General features: G+C 38.1%; 1 protein-coding gene across 1 annotated transcript in view; it reads left to right on the top strand.

Annotated features, from left to right (window-relative positions):
• Positions 1 to 18,810: 18,810 nt before the first annotated feature.
• The window catches only part of LOC139695476 (uncharacterized), a 252,978-nt gene continuing 251,723 nt past the window's right edge, over positions 18,811 to 20,065 (top strand). The window contains exon 1 of the mRNA XM_071594262.1: positions 18,811 to 18,857. Within this exon, the coding sequence (XP_071450363.1) occupies positions 18,821 to 18,857 (37 nt within the window). The 5' untranslated portion in view covers positions 18,811 to 18,820. The remainder of the gene's footprint in view (positions 18,858 to 20,065) is intronic.

Genomic DNA, 20,065 nt, shown 5'->3' on the forward strand with positions numbered 1-20,065 from the left:
GTTCACGAAAATATCAGAACCACAATCAAAATTGTAAAATTACCTTAAGTAGCTTTCTCTGTAAATTATTACCTTTGTTAGGTCAATTCCATTGCATTTTAAGCCAATATAAATCACCAATGGATTGAATAACTGCAAACAGTTAATCTCATTAATCTTCAAAATGTTTAAAAATAAAATAATTTTTAAAAATTGATTTCATAATGTTATAATCGTATGTGTATATAAAGATATTATGTTATGAAATAAGCAAGGACATATTTCTGTCCTTGGCACTCTCTGTATGTGTCTTTGCAAGTGTATGTGTGTAACTTACGTGAAAGTCTCACGGATGTGAATAATAATGTACAAAAAGATTCAGAAACACAAAAAAAAAGAAACTCACACGTATTCCAAATATTTGTTGGCGATACTTCTCAAGGGAGAGAAGGAACAAGGAGACCTCTTTCTCTCCCTTGAGATAGATGGTATCGCCATCGAAAATTCGGAATACGTGTGAGTTTCTTTCTGTGCGTTTCTGGCTCTCAATTCGTCCAGGGATGAAAATGGACTATTAATTTAAGTGCAAGAAAAAAATATGTCGCGGTTCATTGCGAAATCATAATAGTCAATTGGTGCGCAGTAAATTTTATTGAATATGCTTATATAAAGAATAGCTTCTCATTTATTTAAGAGTTTTGGTCGTCAATTAAGATTGGAAAAAATTCTGCGTCCCGGTTGGTCCGAGTGTTTAATTCCTAAAACTCTGCTCGCGTCATATTTTTGCTTGGTCAGAGATGTATGTACTTTCGTAAAGGCGGAGGGAATTGAGTAGGGCTGGTAGGGGAGGGGTAACCGGTTGGCCGGGGCGTGGGCGGACATTCTCGGTAGACCTAGATTCCGCCGCTCGGTACTTAATGGACGGTCTGTGGAATGAAAATTTTATTCGCCCGAGAATCTCTGCCTTTTGCATCTCTGTCCTTGGAACTCATTTTTATTTGGATCACTTTACCAATTGTTAATTTTTTTCAAGTGCATCTGAACACTGAACCGCCATAAGTAACAAACTTAATGAGCGGGCGAACATAAATATCGGTGAGAACAGATATTCCGTTATTACATATACCATTCATGTCGGGTGGAATGTTGAGATATCTGGCCAGCAGTCTGGAGAGATAGGTGCAAGTGGGAGTTTTGAACTAAAGAACGAGAAAGCGTGATTCATTCAGGATTATTTATTTTACCAATTATGAAAAGCATTTCTTGAGTCACAGTAAAATATATTAAATCAGAGGGAGAGATGAGAGACGGAAATTAATGTGAGGCGTTCATACGAACCTCTTCATTCGCCTGACTTGAGTCCTAGTGGCTTTTTTCACTTCCCGAAGCTTAAAAATCACTTCAAGAGAACTCATTTTTGGAGTCGAAAATATTCACACGGCCATAACCGACCAGCTGAAGGCTAATCCAGGATCGCAGTTCCAGGACTGTTTTTGAGGAGTGGAAGTAACGTCTCCAGCGCTGTGTGGCTTCAGAAGGAAGTTATTTTGAGGCTTACAATATAAAAATGTAATTCTATTAGAATAAAATTTTTTTTTTAAATCAGTCTCATTACTTATTTCACAGACCTCGCATAAATGTGCATTTAAAGACACGCGATGAACTTTTACGAAACATATTCCTTTTCTTATGATCAACTTCTAAGGGTGGACTTAATTTATTTCTATTTATAATGCTTCGAAAAATTAAAAACGTAATTTAAATGATGAGATGGCTCTTCAACAACTTTTCCTTGAATAGATATCAATTAAATTTGTGATGTATCTACTTCAATTGCCAAAACTTATGCAGTTAAATCGTACGCTTTCATTTTGTTTTATCAACGAAAAAACTCCAGATACTTTAACGTTAAATGCATACCAATGCAAAGAAGAGGATGGGATTCATTTAATTTTTTTGTGTTATTGTGAGGATAGTACTTTGTGACAAGCGGGGAGACTACTCATTAGTTGTTGTTTGGGTAATTTCATTTCTTGCTTCTATATTTAGTCCAAAGAATTCACTCTGATGAGGGACAAACTATGCGATATATCTTTTTCTTTGAGCCCAACTCTTGAAGAAGTTCGAGCGAACCGGATACTTTAGGAGGCCTTAATGGCGTATTTCCTCCTCGTGAACAATTGTTCGAAACCTGAATTCTTCTTTTCTTCTGAAACTTCTCTAATTTCTCACTTCGGGAGAGTTGGGACTAGGTGCTGAGGAATGAAAAATCTATATTAAAGGCAAAATATGTTTATTTTTACGATTTTATTTCTTCCTGCAGTTCGTTATAGCTAATCGAATGCAATGAAATAAGAAGAATGGTCGACGAGAAAACATCTCTCGTTCCCAATGCACTTAACCTGTCGCTTGCTCCAGTTTTGTGTTCGGGGGAGAATTGCTCCAACTGTACAGCCTCATGTCGATTTGAAATATTTCAAATAGATCGCCGTCAGGGCTTTTATATGAACATCATTCGTCCCAGGAGGTATATAGTATATCTGTTAGTCTAGGACTGCATAGATCGGTTATCTAAATAAGTGTCACAGAGCGAACTGAAATCCTATCTTATATTTATATTGATAAAATTGAGATACCCTGTTGCTAGACCGTTTGCCGTGTGCGTAGCCTGCCCAATAAATGCGCGAACTGGTGCAATCTGGCGACCAAGACGTGGAATATAGTCCCGCCTACTAGCGGCGCTAGTTGCATGAGACCCCATGAGCCGTCTGTGCTTGGCGGATCGTCGAGCTGTGCGTATGGTGCCAGTTATGTTAGTTTCTGTCGCCCTTGTTTTTACTTTTTGTCGAAAATGGAAATTGACGAAATTACGGAGGAACGAATCAAAATTAAGTTTTCGGTGAAGTCCGGTAAAAGTTATCAAGAAATAACGGAAATTTTTACAGCTGTTTACGGTAATAATGCTTTCAAGAAAACATCCGTATTCAAGTGAATTAAGGGTTTTTAAGATGGCCGACATGACGCCACGGATTTTACACGGCCGGGACGACCTTCAACCACCTGTGTCGACGACAACATTGATCGTGTGCGGTCCTTTGTCCTTCTTACCGATCGTTGAAAAGCTGTCCGAATGATTGCTTGTACCTAAGCGATGGAGCTGACGATTTTCATAAGGAAGACTTACGGGCGTTTTTGTGATAAAATAAGTGCATTCTTCATACAAATAGTTTTGTCAAACTTTTGCAATCACATTGATTTTTTTTATTTAAACTTCTATAAACAGCCCTCTTGATTACATTTAATCAACACTTGTTTAAAAAAATATTTGACCAGAAAATGAAGCTCTTATAAAACGCCATGTTATAGTTCCATGTTTCCATAATATAGTGTTTAATGCATTCATAATTATCTCTCCATTAATTTTCCTATTATTTTATTCATTTTGCTATTTTATCGTTCCGTTATAGTTTCCACGAAATAAATCATGATTAAATGAAGTAGCTCTTGACAGATTTGAATTATTATGTAATAATTTCTATGTTGACCTAATTTTTTTACGACCAATGGTGTGAATATAATACTTTAGAGTCATCTTGAATTCCCTTAAAGCAATTATTATAGGAAAGCTAAAGTTTCCTCGTTAGGTAGATGATCTTCATATTTAAAATGGATCACCAAAAGCTATGTAACTAAATGTGTTAATTTTCTGTATTTATTCTTTAAAAAATATTAGTGTCTGTGATGAATCAATGGAAAAATACTTACATACTTAATATGAAAACTGTGACTACGATTTGTAAAAGTAAATCATAAATTTAAATATCAAATCCAGTTAGTACTTTTCTGAATTAGTTACAGTTAAAAATTGTGTCCTATCATAAAAATAGAAGATATTGACTGTACATGGACATCTGAAAAAATCATTTATTTAATTTATGGCATGTATTTGAAATTCCTTACACTAATATATTACATTTTTGAGCTAAGTCTAGTTTTCTCAATAACTCGGACTTAAATTTGTGCAAATTTCTCCTATTCTGAGAGAGAATCTGTAGGAATAAACTTGAATCACCTTCGCCATCGTGACGATGGTGAAGATGGTTCAAGTTTCATATCCTGTTTGCCACGTCAAATACATTCTCTGCCGTACATTTTTTCCAGATGGTTCGATTGCTAATGCAGAGAAAGACTTGCGGCTGGAATGCGAAACTTAATGTAATTTTCTATCTTGAGCTATTATAAGCTTTATCGAACAAACTGGATAAACCGGGAAGAAAATATAAATTTAAACTAACGGATACATAATATTTGGATCGCTAATAAAAACTAATTGGTCTCCTTAAAGGGGAACACATCTCTTATTCCGTAACATCCTTTTACGGTGAGTGTTTTTAACGTTGGAATTGGACCAGGATGTCCAAGTAATCTCTACCTTTCTCTTCCCAGATTATAAATTAAATATCAATACCACATCTTGCAGTATCTCCCTGCTCATCCTAATTCTTGCTCTAGCAAATTTTAAATGACCCTAAATATCATTGTACGCTTTCCACCTTGATCTCATAGTTGTTGCCGGATCTATGTACTTATTTCGTATTTTGGTCCATTATATTCATTCTGTTGACCTTATTTTGTTTCTTCCTTCCCCTTCACTATTTCTTCTATAATAACTGCTACCGTTATGACTTGGGAAGCACCCTATATACTGCCTCCGTACCATGTCGACTCCTCGGCAACACTGTGCGATACTTCATACGGAAATCATTTCCACTTCGAAATTGTTTCAACTTAATACTTCGTGGAAAATCCTAGTGTACTTTGTGGATTTCTAACGACAAAGTAAATGGGTTGTATAAAAAGTATCGGGAAAATTTTCGCGGGGTAGCTTATTTCAGTTATTGCAACAATGCCTCAAAATTCTTCAAGGTACATTCCCTGAGCCTCAATACACTTGTACCAGTAACTTTTCCCCGACTCAAAGGCTCTCTAGTTGGCGAAATCCGAAAGGTCCTAAAGGGTACGCGTGGAAGCTTCTTTAACGGCACTTTAGACCCCCATGGTGGTGTCCTGTGAGGGAGGATTTCACTTTTGACAATATGAAATAGTCCGCATGTGTCCAGTTGGGACGGTATGGGGGTTGGGGAATCGTCGCAATGCAGTTGCAGAATGTCATCTACATGTACATTTACTTAATACCCCTGCAAGCCGCCGAGGGCGTGTTGTGGGTGGTGTTAGGTCAACACCCACAAAAAAGAACAAAACCACATACAAAAGAAATACATCCATGCAACTATATACCCACAGTAGCGTTTGCCCATTCAACTTACACTGATTCAAATATATAAACCGTCAAATAACAAATAATTGCAGCTTAGAATGTAGTAAAAATATATCCAAGCTAGACTTTGAAAAATAAGAAAGCGAAATTAGATTACCACATGGACATGCAACATACAGCTGTCTCTTCCTTCCTTTTATCGCAAGAGTTTTTTAATGAAACAGGCTCCCTGGCGTTGAACCTTCTAAATTTCCCTAATGAGGCCGTTTTGTCTTCGCAAGCAGACACACTTGTCTTTTCTCTTGGTCCTCCAAAGACCTTCGGGAGACGAGTTTAGCGCAGATCTTTCACATCGCCAAATTTTCAATGATAATGGTGTGCACTCTCATCTTATCAATGTCTATGGGCTCTGAAATCATGCACAACGGTCTGAATTCAGCACGCGTCAGGAAAATATTTTTACCGATACTTTTTAATTTTCATTAAAACCTTGCAGGAGAAAATGTGATGTTAAAACATACACTAAACGTTTCCATCTCCAAGTTTGGAACGGTGCATTACTTGGGGCAAGCGTGATGCTGAAAGGACATAGGCGTACTTTTGTTAGCGCTGACTGGGCTGCTGGGTCGTGTTTTTGACGGATGGTCATCCATTCACTCTTTATGAAACGACCGAGGTGCGGGCAAAGTGCCTCACAAACCGGCCGGTGGCAATGGATGGGAGGCCAAGATAGGAGGAGGCGGAGGGGGTGCCGGGGGGGGGGGGGGGGAAGGGGGGAGGAGCATCTGCGGAACAGATTGCGCAATAAAAGGAACGCCCCTTCGATTGTTACTTCGCGAGCGGCGGCGACTTTGGGCCAATTTTTATTTTTTCTCTCTCTCTCCTCTTTTTTTCTCGTTTATTTCCCCCCCCCCCCGCGGTGTAGTGTCGCATTCAGCCTTTCGTTGCTTCAACTCGACCACGATATAAAGATTGCACAAAGGGTGACAAGTGCGAAGTAAATACGATTCCTCCATTATGGTTTGTAAGTAAGTAAGTTTGTAGTTTACTACAGGTTCGTCCGGAAAATAAGTGTACTGATTTTTTCCCGCCGCTCCAGGCGCGCCCAGCACCGCTCTGACGGGGTGCGATTGGAGGGGGTATGTTGGCAAGCCACTGAAAAAGGCATTCGGCTCTGAGCTGTGGTGTAGTGAGGAGTTCTGTTAACGCGAACCTCCACGCTCGACCCACGTCACGGAACGCGATGCCGAAGTTTTTGGAGCAGCGTTATTCCATCAAATTTGCGGTAAAGCTTGGGAAATCGTCAACTGAAACTGTCGGTATGATTAACCAGGCTTACGGGGAGTCAGCCATGTCCAGAAACATGATCTTTCGGTGGCACAAGATGTTCGTGGAGGGCAGAGAAGAGGCCGTGACGACGAGTCTTCGAGAGGTTCCCGATGATGCCTTCGCGGGAGCGTTCCAGGAATGGGAACGCCGCTGGAACAAGTGTATCGACTCACAAGAGTCCTATTTTGAGGAATATTAGCTTAAGATATGTAAAAGTGTAATAAATTTTTTTTCCTGAGCTCAGTGCACTTATTTTCCGGACGAACCCTGAATACCTGAATGTCACTCTACTCGGCAGTGGAACCTGCTTTGCATTTTCAGGATCTTACAAGTCGTTTAAGCAAGATGAGTTCGTTCAAAGAGTCCTAAGAAGAGTTTCAAATTGATCTGTAAGAAAGGAGAATTTTACGAAGACTTTAACTCAATGGAAGGATATTTTTTGTTTTTGTGATGCTTGTGATTTTTGTGCGGTATGATTGAAAGCTTTGTTGACTAATTGTCAAATCGAATCGCGTTTTACCGATTTTGAACTGTGTTTTATTATGAAAACATCGGCGCAAAAACACTATGAGTGCTAATTATGCATTTTTATTAAGTAATCGTTATTTGTTTCTTCACCTAGGTAGTTAACCAATTGTTCTCACGGGAAAAAGTGTTTTGAATGAATTTTAATTCAGATATTAAAATTGTAGTTTTTTAAGGCTTTATAAATAAGAATGAAACACTGCAGAATTTCCTTTAAAGAAATTATAAAAAAAATAATGGTAGATAAAATATCATATGTAAGCTCTAAAACGACAGACAAAATCTATATTTTTCATTACTGTAAATAGTTTTTGAAACGAGTCCCATGTTTTCTGGCAAAAGCTAAATCATTTTATTTTCATTAGAGTTAAAGAATCTCTCGTGGAAAGGAATCATCATTAATGCGGACACATAACTTGTATATTCTCAAGATTTTATACAATGTCCAAAGACGTGAATTGATATTCGTTGAAAAGTTGAATAGCATTGCCATCGAAGGCTTGGAGACACAAGATTTTAATTCATCCAAAAGCTAGCAATATTAATTATCATTAGAAATCAAAGATTTTGTATTTATGCGTTCATTTTTTTCCTTACATTCGCACCGCAGTTCCCTAAAAAATTAAGTAAAATATTATAATTATTATAACTCACATGTGCAGATAGATAATGTCAGGTGGCATATAATTCCCAAGTTTTACAGTCAAACTTGCCTTGGAAAAATAACATGACATCTCAAATCCAATCAATATCATAAAAGATAATAAAAATTCAGTCAGAAGTAAATAAACTTAAATGAAACTTCCAAACACTAATCTCTAATAAAATAAATAAAATCCCCGTCTAATTAACATCAGTTTCCCAAATCAACAAGAAAAATATCAAAACTAAGCTATTACATTCAATTTTACGCTGTACATCAATCAAATTATTGTATGAACTGTTTACATATTTTCTTAAAAGTGATTGCCCTATTAGGAAAGGGCTTGAATAGTTTTACAGGTAAATATGTGAAGTTCTGATTAATATTGCAAAATATGTTCATTGTATGCAGATGGAATGGAATGGAACAAAAAAAATATAGGTTGTTTAATATTTTCGCATATATTAAACAACCTACAATTTTTATGTTGAAGCTAAAATATGTCATCTCAGTGCAATTCCACTTAATTTATAATATATTTATTGTACATGAAATGTATCAGAAAATCAGATTCCAAAGAAAAATTTAAAGTTTAATTTCATGTTATCTGATTTCTCTTTCTTTCAGATGAAGACATTAATGATTAAGAATACATTAGAATTCATTCCTCTTGGGCATTGAATGAAATTAAAACTGAGCTTTAGTTTCTAGTTTCTTCTTCTTTAAAAATAGTTAATGCTAAACCTCTATGCATTTGCAGTAATATATATTACGTCTTAATGGCAGTGTCAAGGCAGCGAGCCTTAGAATTTAAAAAAATAACGGTAACAATGCTCCCGTAAACTCACCTAAAACAAAGAGTTTCCAATTTTTTTAATCAAATTGCATTCTGTGGGGGAGAGGAGGCTTTCTTGTAGCATGCAGCCTTCCGAAATAGGCGGTATTTAAGCACAATGACCGTTGCGGCAAGATAGATAATTGGCCTCTACGTCTTTTACTGCTTGGTCGTCAACGCTTAACTTAAAGCCTCGCTGACCCAGCTCGATTCGCGTGAGAGAGGACTGGGAAGTGCAGCAGGAAGGGATATTTTTTTCCGCCGCACGCCTAAGCCTTTCCGTTCTGCCCTTGATATTAGCCGTTCCTCGGAATTACACCGAAAATTAAACGGAAAAGGAGTAAAAACGGAATAGCACTACGGCACGAAACTGCAGTTTCAGCGTTTGGCCACCGTGTGTGTGTCTTCGCGTTTCCAAGGAGCTTGAGTACATAAACATACGGTGCAAGCGACGAGTGTTAGTCTGTTGCAGCCGCTCAAAGTCACGCGCATTCATGAGCGATTTCGTAAGCAGGTCTTTGTGTGATGGCCGTATGCAGTAATTATCAACTTTGTCGGACTGCCTTATAATTAGGAATGCCATAGTTGAGCCTAAACACAAGAATCAATTCAATTGAGAGCACAGGCGCACACTATTGGGAAACACACCGGGGAAAATAACCGTAGGCTTCATTCACCTTTACAACGCAACAATTTATTGTTCGGTTGAATTATTGCATCAAACAATGCATTCGATAACATACGACCTCAAACCTGCACATGAGTGTTGGGGGGAATGTTACTTCCACATGCCACCAAGAGTGCTTCCTAAGGTCATTTTGTTTGTGGCCTGCACGCATGTGTGCATTAGTTTTCAGCCTAAAAGGGTATTGCATTTTCATTGTTGTTTAATTATTATTTAAATTAATGGAATATTTACTTTTAATCATTATAATCAAATACTAATAATGATTCCATTTTAATTGGTAATTTGTGTCCAATAACTTTGGATATTTTATTTACTCCTTACTTGTTCGGGAAAAATATCAGCACCGTTCTTTTAATATAATTTAATCTTTGTTCCAGCAAGAAAATTGTTATTACCTTTTGATAGGAAATTAGACTGAAAAATACTTAGTTGATTTTGTAACTCTTATGACAAAATTGTCTGGCACAAACTAAGACAAACGTTCAGATTTTAAGTGAATGAATTAGAATGGCAAATGATATTTTTAAACTACTTTCATTACTTTCAACTAACGCAGAATAAAGAATGTCGGAAATGCTATCTCCTAGGGCTTTCAAAATGTATTAAACTGACATGCTAAATTGAGCAATATTCACCCAGAGGCAGTCCTATTTGGAAAACATCTATTGGAGTCAAATATTTTGCCTGCGGAGTAAACCTTTCTCTCATACAGTTTCTCCTGTTAGAATAAGTTATTTTATCCCCTGACGACTACTCCATTGGGGATAATAATGAGACTGGATCTCATTGTAGACTTTCGTTAAAATTCCTCTCCTGGTGGAGGTACAATGATTGAAGGGCAGAACAATTTGATTGGGCACACTTAGGTTGAGGCAACATGTCTGCTGCTGCAGTCCTCCTCTTTGTTGGAGAAAATCTCGTTTTATTTCCCAGCGTACGTCCCCGTCCATAATGGAGCGAATTTATAAACCAGACGGCCGTAAACTAAAAGATAGGGGGTGCAGTCATTGACGCCGCCAGCTATCCACAGATGGCAGCACAGAATGTGTGTGTGTGTGTGGTTTCACAGCGGGACCAATCAATCTGCGGCGTTGGTGGGTGGATGAAAAAAAAAGTGGTTTGAAAAAGGATTTCTTTTTCCTTCAAACCAGAGGCCCAGGGCTTCCGGCGCGCGCTCTTTGTTCGCAGTCTGATTCTCTTCTGTTTCGGTTCTTCTCGGAAATTTTATATTTACATCCCCGCTCGATGGATGACTGGCGAATTTTTCCACGGCGGGCGGCGCCGACCATTTGTTCGCGGGGGCGCGCAGTAAAAACCCAGGAAACCAGTGGGGCGGGGAGAGGTAAGCGGTAGTAGGGTGGAAGGCGGGGGCGGGAGAGATGGGGGGGGGGTAGACAAAAGGGGTAGGGAGCGTATGGGTCGCCCTCCATTGTTACCCAGGGAGAGACAAAAGCAAAGTTGGGCGATTCTGTTTTTCGGGCCCTTAATTCGTAACACAAAAAAGTGTCGCCGGATTCTCCAACAATAACCGAGCCGTCTCTTTTTACGGAAATTTCACAAACGATTGTTGGCGCATTGTGGAGTGAAAGCGGGAGAATTTAAACATGAGGCAAAACGCACCGCATCCTGGATGACCTTAGAAGGAAGATGACGCAAATGTTTCCGGTATTTCTGGAAGTAATATCAACTGAAGCGCGTGTTTTACTCCTAAATATCGATCGTAAACCCTTCGAATGACATGAAAAATAAAGATAGATAGATAAAGGTCTTTATTTGGGTGAATTCGAGACCGAATAGTCCCTTCTTCCATGGAGCCCATCGTCGTATGCATTTAATTTATAATTTCATGCATACAAAGAATAAGGTTTGTGGGAAAATCTAGGGAGAGCGTTGATGATGTAAGAGAGAGAATCCTAAACGATGATGTCATTGCGTTCAATTTTACTGGAACCATTATGTTCCTCATTCACGAGATTTGATATTAATAACAAAATCGAAACTTGGGACGTGTATATCATGAAAGCGGACGAGTACACTGGCAGAATTAGTGCAACAAATTTAGCGACATCGATTACTTTTAAAACTTGAACTTTTAACTTTTCATTTAGAGACTGGTTTGGCAATAAATAATTGTGTCATAAAGATAAAAGTCAATTTTTCAATTTTTTAAATAACTTCCTCTGTAAGGGTATATACTGATCTCCTAATTACATTTTACAAAGGGAATGAAATTTATTGATTTGGAAAATGTTGTGAAATCCTCTGGAAACCGTGCTTGTAAAATATTCCATTGAAATGATCGAAACATTCGCCAATAATCAAGAAGAGGTTCTAGTAACTTACTTCCTCACGAAGTTCATCTCAATTATTTGAATCGCATGACATTACCTATAAGCAGGAGTTTATACGGTGACGATTAATCAAGATACAAATTTCAAATCGATGAACCTTTTCAACTCTAAAGTCCAAAAATTTAAAACCTTGGCCAACATATCCACCCCAACCAAATGGAAGACCGAAACATTCAAATCCATTTGTTTCCTCGGCTTTCAAATCTGGTCGTTTGGCCGTCAAGTTGGTTTTTACGCCAATTAATTCTTGGCTGAATCGAAGGATTTTGATGATTAAGGCTATGACTTAGGTGAAATTCTTAAAATTGATGGGAAGTCCAGATCATTTGTTTAAAGTCATACTCTACGGACGTGAAGAATATTGAGGAACCCAGGCGTTGCATTATTCAACACGATTCGCAGATATGTACATTTGAGTGTGTAGCATGTACGTGAGTATTTATGTACATTTACTGATTAGAAGTTATCAATGAAATCATTTACTGTGAAAACTATTTCTCAAGTGGCCAAAATATACAAGTTCACAAGAATAAGAAGCGTTCGCATCTGGAATAAAATAAATGCAGAGAAATGCTTGGGACACGCCAAATTAACATTTGATCCGGTTGTTAGTTATTGGAAAGTAATACATCTAATTACGAGACTATTATTAACTTAGGATCAGACGACCATTAATTATCTGCAGTGTAGAGAAGTAATCAAACTAATTTTGACCATGATTTATTCAACTCTGCTCTTAATGACCGATGAACATGAAAGAACACTAAAAATATTCAATATGCCTCGTAAAATAGGGGGTAAAATGTCGCCGGGCCAAAACATACTATATAATCGCGAGAAAATCCTTGCTAATCATTCTGCTGGCAATTGATTCTAAGAAACAGTTCTCATAAACTAAAATTGTGGCAGAAATATTATTATAAATGCAGGGAACATTTGATGATGCAAAAGAAATTATATTTTGAATACAAACCATGTAAACTTACTACTTTGGTTGTTAATCTACTTTTGTGTAGCCATAAAAAAGAAAGTGATTCGTTTAGACTGAAATATTGATAATAATGATTTTATAAAACTTTAAAGACAGCACTATTTCATAATTTCATCATATATTTGTGCAAAAACACACCTTCCATTGTACCGTATCCAGGGACTAATTAATGGTCTTCGGATTATAATAATATTATTATTCTGACTTATCTCGGGGTTCTATAGCTTTTTTGGAACCCCATAATTTTATAGCTCAAATGTGCATTATATAGATGGGATGTATGGATGAAACTTTGGGCTTATATAGAAACCTGTGGATAAAAATCTAAAATCAGAAATTTCGAAAAACAGAGGTTAGTCAATTTCATAGATAGACCAAGTCTTGTTTGAGGCCTACTAGTTAATTTGAAATTCCTCTACTGACCATGACTTATCATGTTTTCCTAACTATCCAATTGGAAGCTAGTAATCCTAAGCATTTGATTGAAAAGATTCTACTGTTATAAATACGGCGCCATTTTATACCTACTGTTCCGTATCGCTCCATTTCTGTCTGAATAACTTGTCCTGCAATGAAGCTTCGTATCTATCGATGGGTAATCCCAATTTTGGAATTTCAAGGAGGTCGTTATCCACGAAAAATATAAATATTCTGCGTGAACGAATTCCGAATGAAACTCAGACGTTATTGAAGAGCTAAATTAGTTTTGCGCATCGCAAGCGTTTAATTCTTGATTCACATCTGCCGAACGTCATGTCTTCACGTGAACGAATTCACGCGAATAACTGACAGTAGTGGGCATTTGTGGGCATGTTCATATCACACGCTCAAATGACCCGCGTGCAGTTTGGATCATTAACATTATAGTTGTGTTTCCACGTCACCCGGAGCATACGGATGCGCCTTTCATCTGACCTGAGAATGGACAATGGGTCCGCGATGCAACGTGGTTCACCCCAAAGGTTTTGCAAATATGTTTGGCCATTCCGCCTCCCGATCCGTACTCGCCGAGTCACGGAACGCCTCAACTCACTCACTTATGAGTGAGCACCGAATTTACATCGCACTATGCGGCCGCTATCTTCCTCGTCACATCCGAATCCACGCGGTTCCCTTCAGGTTTCATAAACCTCTCTTGGTCCCATACGCCTACTCTATGCTTTGCTCTGGTGTGTTCAACGTCCCGATACCGTGAGAATTATTTCCACGACGACTAGTTTCGTGTTTGGCTGGTTTATCTCGTGATTGGAAAGGGGACTGCGGTTCAGCCTTTATATAAATTTTACTGCTGACAAAATTAAAAGACCTTAGTACTTTGCATTTTTATATTAAAAAATTAATAGAGTTCAATGGCCGAGGGACATATTCTCTCATTCTCTCATGAGGCTATTCATTTTAAGTTCCATTGGATATGCAATATTTTCAGAGTGTAAAAATCATTCCCCTTGACCGGGATACGAACCCGGATATCTCAGTGTACGATCGAGTGCTTTAGCCAATTAAGCTATCTAAAGCACTTGATTGGATATTGAGGGGTCCGGGTTCGAATTCTGGTCAAGACGAATGATTTTTACACTCTGAAATAGTTGCATTGAAATGCACATTAGCGGATGACTCCGTTAAAAGTTACTGTTCCGGCATCTGCCGTGGTTTCTTTGGAATTTCCACAAGGGTGAAATTTTGTCTTAAAAGCCATCACTAGAGTTCCTCTTAGTCACCTCCTATAAAGAAAAACCCTTCAAGAAATAAAGAATTTGAAGAAAACTAATCTCCTTTATTGTGAAAGAGGGAAGCTGAAGGCAGAAATCGCACTTCGAGGATAAAAAAGTAGAGTGATTGGAATCATTCAGGTACCTGCTTCAGCTTCAGGTGGGCAGCAGCTTAGGATTAAAGGTACCCTGATATCAACAGAGTAATGCCTCAAGCTAAGAATGCATTCATGAAAAAGAGGCAATTAGTATGTTTAAAAACCCTGTAATCGAGGAAGAAATTCCGGAAAACGTTCGTATGGAGCATGGCACTCTATGGATCAGATACATGGAACAATGGTAAAGTGAACCAGTGAATAATAGAAATCTTTGAAATAGGGTGTTGAAGGAGAATGCTGAAGATTGAATGGCCAAACGAAAAGAAGGAAAAGGATGGCATACATTCGTAAAGATAGGTTAGAAGCAATATAAAGGAATAATTGAAGGGATGGTCACGTGGGGAAGGTCGAAAAACAAGTCCAACGGAGTAATTGAGAAGGCTGTCAAACAGAGAAGCAATGAGGATGCTAGGGAATGAACCCTCTGAATTGAAAAGAATTGAGGGCTGAAATAGACATAATAGGGTTGAAATACTGGTGATGGTGCTTAGAACTTACTATTTTCTTCTCCTATTTTCCTATGGGCAAGTCTCTCTGAGCATCTGAAGCTCCACCCAAGCTGTGCGATGTTTGTGTATGTAGATAAAAATTATTTCCCCGGGCAAGCCTCTCTAGGCACATGCATCTTCATCCCAGCTATATGATTTTTCGGGTGCCAGATCTTTTCTGGGAAATCATAACCGGCTCAGGGAAAGGAACTGGCACCCCTACCCTGACAAGTCAATTTCACACGCCGTCAGGGTTAGTACTGGGCGAACTCTTATCATTACCTGCCACCGACCTTTGGGTTGATTACTGTGTTTGTCTCTCTTTACTCCAACAAGGAAAGGTTTAAGTTATTAGCATTATATAAATAAATATATAATTATAAATAAAATATCCTTGATAATTTTCCACGCGAATTATATTCTCGATCATTGTTTCAAAGTGATTTCTTCGTTTTCACGTTTGATTTGAACATTTTTACTGTCTCAAAAATAATAATGTGCGTTGAAACCGCGTTCCACATCATATTTTTGTTTGAAAACTCCCCAAGTATCTTTTATTGATAACTGTGGTAGTAAAAATTCAATCAAAGACTACCAAAATAATACTTTAATACCACAGAGTGAATAAAAAATAATTTTTTTCTGCATGCGGATTTGCGGAATGTGACGAAAAGGAGTACATATTTTTCCGTCGTAAAAAGTTACAGCAAACTGCATGTAGTGTAGGTACTAAGCTATGGTAATTTTTTGCGGGCCGGCAAACGAGAAAATAAAACCGCACGGTACCTCCCTGAGTGTTCGGTGAGTGAATCGGCACGGAGGGGTTTCTCTTTCCCATTAGGGGGCGCGGGGGGTGTGTGTGAATGAAGCGATCCGCCTCTCGTCTCCGGGCGCGAGTTATTGTGGGCGACGGCGGTCCCGTGGGGCCGAGGTTGGTAATTGACCCTCCCGCTCTGGTTAATTGATCGACCGCGGCGGGGGCGCCTCTGGAGGGGGTTGTTGGAAGGGGGAGGGCGCCCCTGTCATAATAGCGCCCGCTCGCTCCCGGTCTATGTTTAGGGCGAAACAAATTGCAGGGCCGGGATTTGAATTTCAAATGACACGGTCAGTCGATATCCCGATATCCTCACTCCCGGCCCCCACTCTCTCTTTGCTTTCCCTCTTCTCGTCCCCCTCTACCAACCACCCCTGAATGGCTCACCCTAACCCCCTTCCCCTCCACCACATACACACACACAGTCACATATACCTTTCCATTCTCCCCTTGTTTCTTTACTTTTCTGCAAAAAAGAAAGTCAATCATCTCTTTAACCTTCCTTATGGAGCCTACTTGTGTATGCTTTCAAATTTTGGAGGGAAAAGTATTTGAAATAAAATAAGACTCTTCATTTCATTAAATTTTTTGACGCATATTTTGAATTGTGAGAAACCTTTGTTAGTGTCATATGTACGATCTCGTATAATTATTGTACAGATATATATATATATATATATATATATATATATATATATATATATATATATATGGGCAGAACGTTTCTGAGGAACTCTTTCAACACCAAATTATTTACGAAGTGATTTGACGCACTACCTACCCCCGTTTGAAGAAGGTGCAATTCAGCACAAATGAAATGGCAAATATTTTTACAACATACTTCGTTATATCAGAATCCAATAACCGTTACCTTAACACTACTAATAAGGATTCCATTGTTTCTGTACACTGCGAAATTAAACGATGAATTTTCTTTGAAAGTAAACACGAGAAAAAAGTAATGAAATGTAGCAGAAAATGCCTTCTGGGAACTCAGCACTATTAACAGGTGTTTAAAAGAAGCCTAATCGTAAAAATAGTATGTAGTAAAATACTACGGGCCCAAGTGCAATTGTAGCCGAAAGAATTGCTAATCCCAACGAAATAAATGATGAGATTCTGTATTGAAGTCTGATTCTGAAATCTATGTATTGATCAATGCCAAGTTAGAACCACGCAGAAAGTAAGACAAAAGAAAACATGTGTTAAGTGTTATTTTGGTTTAGAAATGCACTAAATTATGTATAATTTGAAAAATGGTCACAAAAACCAAGGATATGAAGCACGCAAAGATATTTTAGGCTTGCGCTCCTGAACTAACTGAGAAACTAAGTTAAATACAAAGACTATTGTAGTTGCTGCGAATGAGTAATCAGATTAATGAAAGAAATCAGAAGGTCGAAAAGATCACCTGAATGGATCTCTGCTCAAAGAAGGGAGATATGGACACCGAATATGAAATTCTAAGTCGGAGTCCGACTTTCTGATGATAAAAAATTTTTAAGGCGTAAATAAATCAAAAATATACATATAAATGCCAATTTTGTCCGATTGAAAATCCATAGCCTCTTGGAAGAAGAATTATTAGCAGTTACTGGCACAGTAATTGATAGATAGCTCAAGAATTCCTTTTATTGTCTTGACTGCGGTCCTTGTGGTCATGGAAGAATTTCGTTGAAACAGAATACGCTCTTTTTATTGCGCCAACAGCATCGTTTGCACAATTTCTGGACTTCAGTCCCTGTTATAATAACAATTTACCAAGTAAACCGAAGACCATCCGTCTGGGAGAATTACTCCGGCGATAACGGGAAGTTGAGTATACAAGGACATTGCACAGACGAGTAGTAGGCCAAGAGAGGTTATGAATTCTGGCTTAAAGTGCGCGATGCTGATCTGTTTGGGGCACTATCGCCATCCCCTCCAACACAAAATATTCCGCTGCTGTACAATTTGCGATGTTGTATGTAAGGGCCCAGCTCAAGCGATGAGTTAGCACCGTCATTATATCGAGTTCCAATTTGCAGAACTCGAAGGACGCTTATGTTTATTTTAGATATTTTACTACCCTTCAATCCACCGCTAGTATGTGTGGCAGGGGGTGAATACATAACATACTAATTTGGACCCGAATATTACTCCTAGCGCGGTCGGACAGTGAGGCGGCTATAAAGGCGTCTGACCACACTGGGACAGCCATTGAGAGATAGTGTCACTTTAAAAACACTACTTATCTATTTATTTATACCCTGCTAGCCACCACTAGGGTGTATGGTAGGGGATGAATACACACCGGAATAATTTTACCCGAACATAACCCTATCGCGGTCGAACAATGTTATGCTGATCCCTTATCGCTCGTGGAAATATGGCATCTTAAATCTATCTGTTCTACACCTGACCTCTGGAATTTAATTGACATGATCTCTCCTACCGTAGTGCGATGGGGGCAATAATATGTACACTTCAAAATCACTGCGAAAGAGACGCCCTTCAAATTAATGCAAGAGATTTAATCCGTCCAGTTTAACCTTCGCTCTGCCAGCGATTCCCAGCCTTGCCGCTATAATATTTTGGATACGCTACTGGAAAACACATACGAAAAATATATGCTTAAGTTATGTAGACCAAACGTAAAAAAATGAAGCCAAGGTTTCAGGGTAGCCAATGTAGAGTTAATGTCTGATTCAAATACAACATAAGTCTGATTCAGCAAACAACCGAGATAGCCATAAGCCCTATTGAGTTCTAAATAGGGAAGATTATCCCTATTTAGATCTCATTAAAACACGTGGGTGACGATACTCAAAAAACCATTAAAAGATTACGGAAGGGGATTTAAATTCTTCAATGAAACACAATTTGACCTAAAAATGGTCAGCGTCAATCTTCATGACCTGTGACATGCGAATGATAAAAAAATGAAACGAAACGATTCCAATCATTGCTCATTAAATGCATAAGCGATTTAATTTTATATGTATTAAAATATTACCTCTTCATTTTGTTTAGGTAAGGAGAACATCACGGGGATGGAGCCTTGGAATATTTCCAGTCTTGCCATCCTGGGTAATGTTGAAAATTTTCATCAAAATTATAATTAAGTTAAAATGAAAATATGTTTATTTTATATTTATTATATCAATTAAATCCTGCAATCCTGTAACAATTCACTTCAATAGGAATTTGTTGACTTTGAAAAATTGAATTTTTTCGGCTAGAAAATGTTTATCCTAAAACTTTAGGTGTCGCCTGAATCCTATGCATTATGCGTTGCGTCATGAACGTAAGAATTAACAGAAAAATTAATGGACTCTTGACTGAAAAATTGATCTCTAATTTAACGAGTAATATAAAATGTTCAACATCTATCACTAAATTTGCAATTTTTTTTAGGCTATAATTTCGTAAAATTATTTTTGAGATGTCTTCTAATGAATAAAAGGTAGTAGGATATTTAATACAAAAAGGCCATTCATGCCCTTTCATATGTAACTGAAAAATTGTATATCTTCGAATCCGAAGATCAAAATCAAATCAGTTCTACAGCTGTGTCATTTATTTGTGTTAACGATATCTAAAGTGAAGACAAATTTATTTAAAAAAAAAGAACGACTAATTCAAAGGGGGGAATGAGATGTGGTGGCTATTGTACTGGCTTCCCACCCAAAGGGCCCGGGTTCAAATACCGGTGGTTTTTAATACTTTTCAGAGGTATCTCGATCCCTACTTGAGGTGCTTTGTGGAGGGCACTTTGAGCGAGTACGCCGTTCGTCGGATGGGACGTTTAACTGCATTGCCCCTTGGCGCCTTTCGTTACAGAGTAGGATAATGCCGACGCCGGGTTTCTCTCCACCCTTCATCCTTTCCTGTCCATCCCCTATGGTGCAAATGACCTCAGCTGTCGGTCGCCTCCCCTAAATACTACTACTACTAATTCAAAGTACTATTTTAAATTAAACTGACTCTTGATTGGTCCACACCAATTAGTAGTAACTCGTTGTTTGAAATTTAATAAGGAATGGTTAACCGAGTGTCTATTTTCATTTTGTTGGAATTATTTCTGCCATTTAGTTTATCGTCACTATCATTTGATTCTGGAATCATGTTTTATTTGTGGAATCACCGAACAATGAATGGCCTCGAAGATGAGAGTGGATTGATTCAGATGGCAAAATTTCAATCCTGCTTTTAGTACGCGGACTATGATTTTTAATCTCTGCTAACTTAGAAATTATCAGAAAAGGTTTTATGGGAGTATTCATGTATATATATAA

This window comes from Hetaerina americana, unplaced genomic scaffold (assembly GCF_022747635.1).
Source record: "Hetaerina americana unplaced genomic scaffold, ioHetAmer1.1.p SCAF_6, whole genome shotgun sequence".
NCBI lineage: Eukaryota > Metazoa > Arthropoda > Insecta > Odonata > Calopterygidae > Hetaerina > Hetaerina americana.